The sequence below is a fragment of the Pteropus vampyrus genome, unplaced genomic scaffold (assembly GCF_000151845.1).
Source record: "Pteropus vampyrus isolate Shadow unplaced genomic scaffold, Pvam_2.0 Scaffold128, whole genome shotgun sequence".
NCBI classification, from domain to species: Eukaryota; Metazoa; Chordata; class Mammalia; order Chiroptera; family Pteropodidae; genus Pteropus; species Pteropus vampyrus.
In genome coordinates this window covers 5,113,696-5,120,225 of record NW_011888909.1, presented here as the reverse complement: position 1 = coordinate 5,120,225, position 6,530 = coordinate 5,113,696, and the positions used below count along the sequence as shown (strand labels likewise).

The 6,530-nt window shown below is 40.5% G+C and overlaps 1 protein-coding gene across 1 annotated transcript; it reads right to left on the bottom strand.

Annotated features, from left to right (window-relative positions):
- Positions 1-1,820: 1,820 nt before the first annotated feature.
- Positions 1,821-5,681, bottom strand: CHCHD2 (coiled-coil-helix-coiled-coil-helix domain containing 2). The gene is made up of 4 exons (XM_011366995.2): positions 5,494-5,681; positions 3,857-4,103; positions 2,923-3,079; positions 1,821-2,123 (listed from the first exon to the last, which is right to left on the bottom strand). Exons 1-4 carry the CDS (start codon positions 5,541-5,543, stop codon positions 2,113-2,115), a joined length of 465 nt encoding a protein of 154 aa, XP_011365297.1. The 5' UTR covers positions 5,544-5,681; the 3' UTR covers positions 1,821-2,112.
- Positions 5,682-6,530: the final 849 nt, after the last annotated feature.

Below are 6,530 nucleotides of genomic sequence, written 5' to 3'. Positions count from 1 at the left end.
TTCATTGTGTCTTATTCTAAAACAAACTTTTTTCAAACCCCTAATTCTAATATGCAAAATGAGGGGTAATACAATGCTTCACAGCTGAGCCCATAAACACCCATTTAACTAGCATTTTACAAAGCACTTCATATACACTCTCACTTGGACCTCAAAACTCTGGTATTAGCCAATTTGGAGAATGAACTTGCTCAAAGTTACCAAATAGGTGAATAGAGGGCTGTGGGCCCAAGTGCTCTATTATATCATGCTGACCATCTCCTTTTCACTCTGGGGAAATACTTTGCTGAACTGCTAGAGGAAATTGAGATGCATCATCTGGCTCCCAAGTATGAAAACACCTCAATCTCCTCCTTTTTTACTTACTGTCAATAAGCTCATTTTTTTTTTTTTTTTGGTCCTAAGGTATAGAGTTGACTCTTGCTAGTATATACTTTCGACGCATGACAAAATCCCTTCTGACCTTAGGGCAAAAGGCCAATGCACTGATTAAGTTATTCCCTGTGCCCGTCTCTGTGGAACCATGGTTCCACCAAGGAAGAGGCCAGGCCAGCCAGACTCTTACACTTAATTGACTTCGGTGACTCATTTTCCTTTGATTCACTAATTTAACAATATTTGGGTACCCACTATATACCATCATGCCTTAGACATAAGGGGAATTAACACTATGAGCCTCCAGGAAAACGGGCAAAGGAACCCAATGATGGACCCAGGAGGGAATATTCAGGGGACTTGCCAAGAGTAAACTGTGTGTGTTCATTCAAGTGCTCAGGGCAAGGCAGTCTTAGACCCTTTCAGGAACTAAATATTAGGTACAGAGTGGGCACTTTAAGAACACAGCTGAAACAGGAGGCAGCAACTGAATAATTCATTCAATTTCACCTCTCACCTCACAGTAATACAGGACTCTGAAACTTGGAGGGGGAAAAAACAGGTAATAGAACCTATGAACGGTAGGTACATTTGAAAGTCAGAAAACTGCGGGAGCATAACGTAAACTTGGCAGTCGACTCCTAAGAAATTATGAAATTTTCAGTTTTTTGAGGTTTGGAGCTTGCTTCATTAAAAAAAAATTATGCACTTTAAATAAATTGAGTCCATCTCCTTAAGATGAATGCAGTTAGCATGAGTCTTTCAGGATGAGGAAATTACAATGCCTATGTTGAAGAAAAACTTTTGCAGGGGAACTGCCTGCATTAATAAAATGGTTGTCATCTCTGACCAATTAGATATTCTAGGGGAACAGTGACATGTAGTGCTGGCCTGGCCACAGGGGACACATTTTACTTATTTTTTTTAATCCCTCCCCCCGCCCCCACTTCCACCCCTGACCTACAGATGTTGTGGTCTACCACTTAAGACCTGATCTCTGAAGGCGGGGCGTCTCCTCCCACATGCTCTTGGCACACACTCAGGGCCTGACGCACCAGGAGTATGAACCATGGCTCCACTGGGGCTTGAATCCAGGACCTTTTGCATGTAAAGCAGACATGCTAACCACTACTCTATGGAACCACCCCCCATTTTACTTATTTTAAAGTTTCCTGTTACTACTCAGTTTGTTGAACATTGACTCCAAAGGCCTGTAGTACCTGGAACCCTTTTAATGAGCAGCATATTTGCTAGTGAGCTCCTCTTTACATAACTGGTTCTCTACAAAAGTTCCTCAGGGAGTTCTACCAGATGCTCTGGGTGGATGCTAATACCAGAGACTATAAACTAGATAAACTTAAAGACACGATGATTGTGTTCTGCAAAATGCATATGTTCAGCATGCATATACCGTATTTAATTTACGACCTTACATTTATCAGACATCATTTTGGAAGAAAATCACTTTATTCTAATCGATTCACAAATAACATCACAAAACCTGGTTTAAGGAGCCCACAAAACCATCTGCCCAACCCCAAACTCAATACCATCTCAATGAACTATATAGTACAAACACTCTCTTCCACTGCAATTCTGAGGCAAGGAAGCTATTAATAATAGAGAGGTTTAACTGGTGGTTTTATATTTTATACTTTCACTATCCATTATATTTTTATACTAAATTAACTTGGTCGTGAGAGATGATTTTCCATGTCTTCAATTTGAACTTCTTGATTAGGCTAATCCTGCAAACAAAAAAGGTACATTAATAGAGCACTTGCTGTATAATCTTAACAAGAGAGAAAACTTACCAGCTATGAAAAGAGGGGAAAAAGGCCCAGGGTTATTAGTTTCTTTCATAAATTATTGAAGGCATTCTGCGATCAACAAAACTTCAGCTCCAAACCTGCCACAACTGAGAAAAGGCAGGACACATGTGCTTCTAGGGACAGAGTCCTAAAGCAGAAACACAGCCACTTTGGTACTAGATGTAGCTTCATCAAAGAATTCTGAAACTCAGACTTCCCTTTCACAGTTCAACCACCTGAAAGGATTAACTTCTCCCCTATGTCCTACCAAAATGAAGGTGGGAAAATGAAAATAAGCATTTTAATAGATCGTGAATTCTTAGGTTGACAGAAATTATGTTAAAAAAGTTAACATTCCAGAGCACCTAAATCTTGTCTCTCCCAAATGAGGCACATAGAATACCAATAACATACCAGAATCTATGTGAATTCCTGGACTTTGCTGAAAACAGAATTTTATATTCATAGCTTTAAGATCACAAACGTGCAGTTAACCACACAAAAATCTGGCACACTAATCTGTACCTGCTTAAGGAAGAATTAGATTCAGAACATAACTGGTAAAAGATTAAGATACCTCTGGACCAGCTCCTTGTTAGAAGTTAGATTATTAAATCTCCTCTAACTTTCAGTTGAATTTATTAAATACAGACTCCGTAAGTTCTATAGGGTCCAGGAGCACAATTAAATGAATCAACAATATGCAAGTTCAGTCATGGATTGACTTATCACCTACCATTTGCAAATCTGCACTGTTTCAGCACCTCGCTGAAACCCTCACAAAGCTTAAGGTCACCCTGGTTCTGGGCACACTCCAAAAACTGTTTCATCTCATAGTGGCATGGGCCAAACTGCTGCTGCTGCTGGTATGCCGGCTGGGTTCCCTGTGGCTCCTGCAAAGACATAACATTCAGGACTGTTTAGAAGGGAAATGAGATTTATAACTGAACAAAGTAGTATCCATTGTCTTTGAGGTTAACTGGGGAACTAAACTCAGATGCAAATTAAAGTTTCCATCCAATAATATGGAAAGTGAAATTTTTTCAAAGTAGAAAATAAGCTTTAAAAAAATTCCAGTTGTAATCAGAAAGATTGAAGAACAAAGATGCAAATTAAGTGAAATGGTTATCTGGGCATTTATAGACCAGTAGTTAAGTGAAATTTCATGGAAGATAAAACGGGATTATTATAGAAAAATACATGGATGAGAGTTTCAAGTACACCAGAAATACAACAGAATACACACCCACACTCATTAAAGGAGAAAATTCACATACCTCAGAAAGAGGGGGGGTGGCAAATGTCAGGTAAGAGACCAGAGAGCAAAGAGCTATTAAAGAGATTTTTTGAATATTTAACTTAGGTTGAGACTGAATTAGTTAAGGGTAATCAAGACAAAATATTTTAAATAAGGGGGAAATGACTGTTTTATAGTGAATCAGGTTGAGCTACTATAATTCTACAACTTGAGAAGATAATTTGTATAGTACTTGCTGACGCATGTCTAAAGCACTAAATTGTTAAATGTGACTTTTGATAATCAAAAACATTTTCTGTCAACATTGTGGATTCAAAGATTATAGACAGTTCTTACTTATATAAGGAACTTACAAATATTAGGCTTTCTCATAAAATACACCACTGAAGGAAAACCCTGCCCAAAATCTTACCTGGTAAGTGATGTCAGGCCTTGAGGGCTCAGTGTTACTTCCACCGAAGCCCCCAGTGATGGCATGACCTAGCGTGTGGCCAACAGCAGAGCCCACAGCTACACCAGCTGCAGTAGTTGCCATCTGGGCCATCAGACCTGGCTGCCGGGGTGCAGCAGCAGGTGAGCCAACAGCAGATGGTGGAGCTGCTGCTGGCAGCTGGGCTGCTGGCGCTGGTCTGGGCGCAGCTCTCATCTGAGGTGCCCGGCTGTAAAAGAAAAGAACAAAGAATATGAAGTTCCACTTCCAATCAGATTTGGAAATTGTCATCTTAAAAAAACCCTGTATGTTAAAATAATATACAGGATTTTCATTTTAAATCATTAAACACAAATACTATATACGTACAAGAAAACTTTACAAAACACAATTCCCTGAGCTATTTTATTACATCATTTTATCTCTTTAACCTTTTGTTAAGGTTGTAATCACCAAGTATAAACTATTTTCTTGCTTTTTAAGAAATCATTTCCATGTATTCACATAGCCCACAGTATCTTTAAAGAACAGTTATTCTAGTACTTTGCGAAAATTGTAAAATAGTAAGTTTAAAATATCCTTACAGAATTCATCACATGGTATTAAGGGTGAAGGAAAAAATATTGAGAAAGAGAGAGCATGTTGTGGGATGTCACAATTTTAAGATAGTCAAGGGAAGTCTCCCTGAGTTGGTAACATCTTAATGAAGAAGATCTGCAGTCATCTAGGGAAATAATCTAGTTCAATTCCTTCATTTTACAGATTAGAACACTGAAGCCCAGTAAGTAGAAGTAACTTGCTCAAACTGTTATATCAAAATTAATTTCAAATATTTCCTATCTGTAGGATAGGAAATATGGTTTCATATCCTTTGAGTATAAGTTCCTTTCGATAAGTGAACCCCTTCCCTACACACCTAGCACACTGAACACAATCCACCCAGAGAAGCCATGTGGTCCGTGCTAAATGTCCTCAATTGGTGGTCTTCAGAAAACTAGGGTCTGAGACCTGGCTTTCCTACTTAGTGGAGGCATGACCTTGGAAAAGTCACTTATCCTGAGTCTCCAGTTTCCTTATTTCTGTAAATTAGGAATAACATTAATCTTTAGGGTTACCATGAAATGTAATTGGCACATAAAAAGTATTTTATGAACGAGAAAACGTCATGTACACGTGAAGGCCTTAGTGACTGTGTCCAATACTAGGCCAAGCCCATGGAAGGCTCATTGCTCATGACAGGTGCTCAAATTATTCACTGAATTGAAATTCGGTCATTTCCCCAATTACCTTTCTTCTACATTTTTTTTCTTTGCTACTTTTGATATTTCAACCAATTTACACTTACAAATGTCCATTTCTTTTTATGACTTGCCTGTTTTAAATTAAAACGAGCTATGAGGTATTTTAAGCAATAATTTATGGGCATTCGAAATTAGAAAGTTTAGCACTAAAAGAACCTAACCAAAGCCCATTTACAACCATCTTGCGACAGGCGGAGACGGGTACACGCCGTATCCGCCTTCGAACGGCCTAGTTCACGGTCTCCGCCGGCCGCGACCTAGCACTGCCTTCTCTGCGTAACGGCGCCGGCAGGGCCCCAAACCTTGCAGTGGCCTCACCTGGACGGCGGGGCCATGCGGGAGGTGCGGCTTCGGCTACCACGCGGCATCGCAACTGCACAGCGGGTGGGCGTCTACAACAGTTAGACTCCAAGAAGACCCCGGTGGCTTCTGCTGAGGTAGAGAGCGGAAGACGGGAGGCGGGTCCAGCCTCAGCGCGCGACCAATCAGCACACAGGCAGGGGCCTTCCGTGTGCCAACGTCTCCTCGGGCCCTGAAGGTCACTGAAATAGCAAGGCGTCATGGCGGCGTCTCGTTGTGCGCAGTTGCCGTCAGGAGCTAGGCGCTCCTGCTGTTTAGAAAACCGGAAGTGCCTGTGATTGTCAGGCAAACCTTGTCGTCTGAGCAAGCATGAGTCAGAAACGCTAGCAGTTTGCTTCCTTCAAAGATTTCTAATAACATGGTAGGTCAAATTCCACCTTTGTTGTAGCTGCCATTCCCTCGATAGAAACACGGACCACCAGAAATCAGTGAGTTACAGGAAACACACTCTTTATTCAGCCAGCTGAGTCTGCTAGGGGTATGCAAACCCCAAATTAAGTAGCCCCGAAATGTAGAGGTATAGGGTTTTTAAGCCCTAAACCCCATTCTTCATCCTGTTTGAACACACAAGTCTATTTTTCTTCTTTTTACTAACTGTCATTCTATAGGTCGGTTGTGCAAGCGGTGGGTACAGAAGCAGAAAGCTTATTGTTAGAGCATTATGTTCCCATGGGCAATAGCCAAACAGTAATTTTCCAGCCAGCACACCTTGATATTCAAATCTCTGACATGACTACCACTGGACTTTGGTCGAGTTACTTAACCTTGCTCAGCATTAAGTTACTTATTTGGATAAATATTTTTTGAGGCAGTGTGGGCGCTTAACATGAACTGATGGAAATTGAGAACTTGAGACAGGAATTAAAAGAACTAAGTTGGTTCTGTGTTTCTCTAGTCTGACTCCAGTCCATAAGTTACATTCAGACAGTAATAGTGCCTTACATTTAGTTATTGTACACATTCATCCCCCATTTCAAGTATATTACTGAATTTGC

Excerpts from the sequence above, each read along its gene's own strand:
- CHCHD2 (XM_011366995.2), bottom strand. The coding sequence starts at position 5,543 with ATGCCGCGTGGTAGCCGAAGCCGCACCTCCCGCATGGCCCCGCCGTCC. Across the intron at positions 4,104-5,493 it reads CGCATGGCCCCGCCGTCCAG|CCGGGCACCTCAGATGAGAG; the intron begins GTGAGGCCACTG and ends TTTCTTTTACAG. Across the intron at positions 3,080-3,856 it reads GGCCTGACATCACTTACCAG|GAGCCACAGGGAACCCAGCC; the intron begins GTAAGATTTTGG and ends ATGTCTTTGCAG.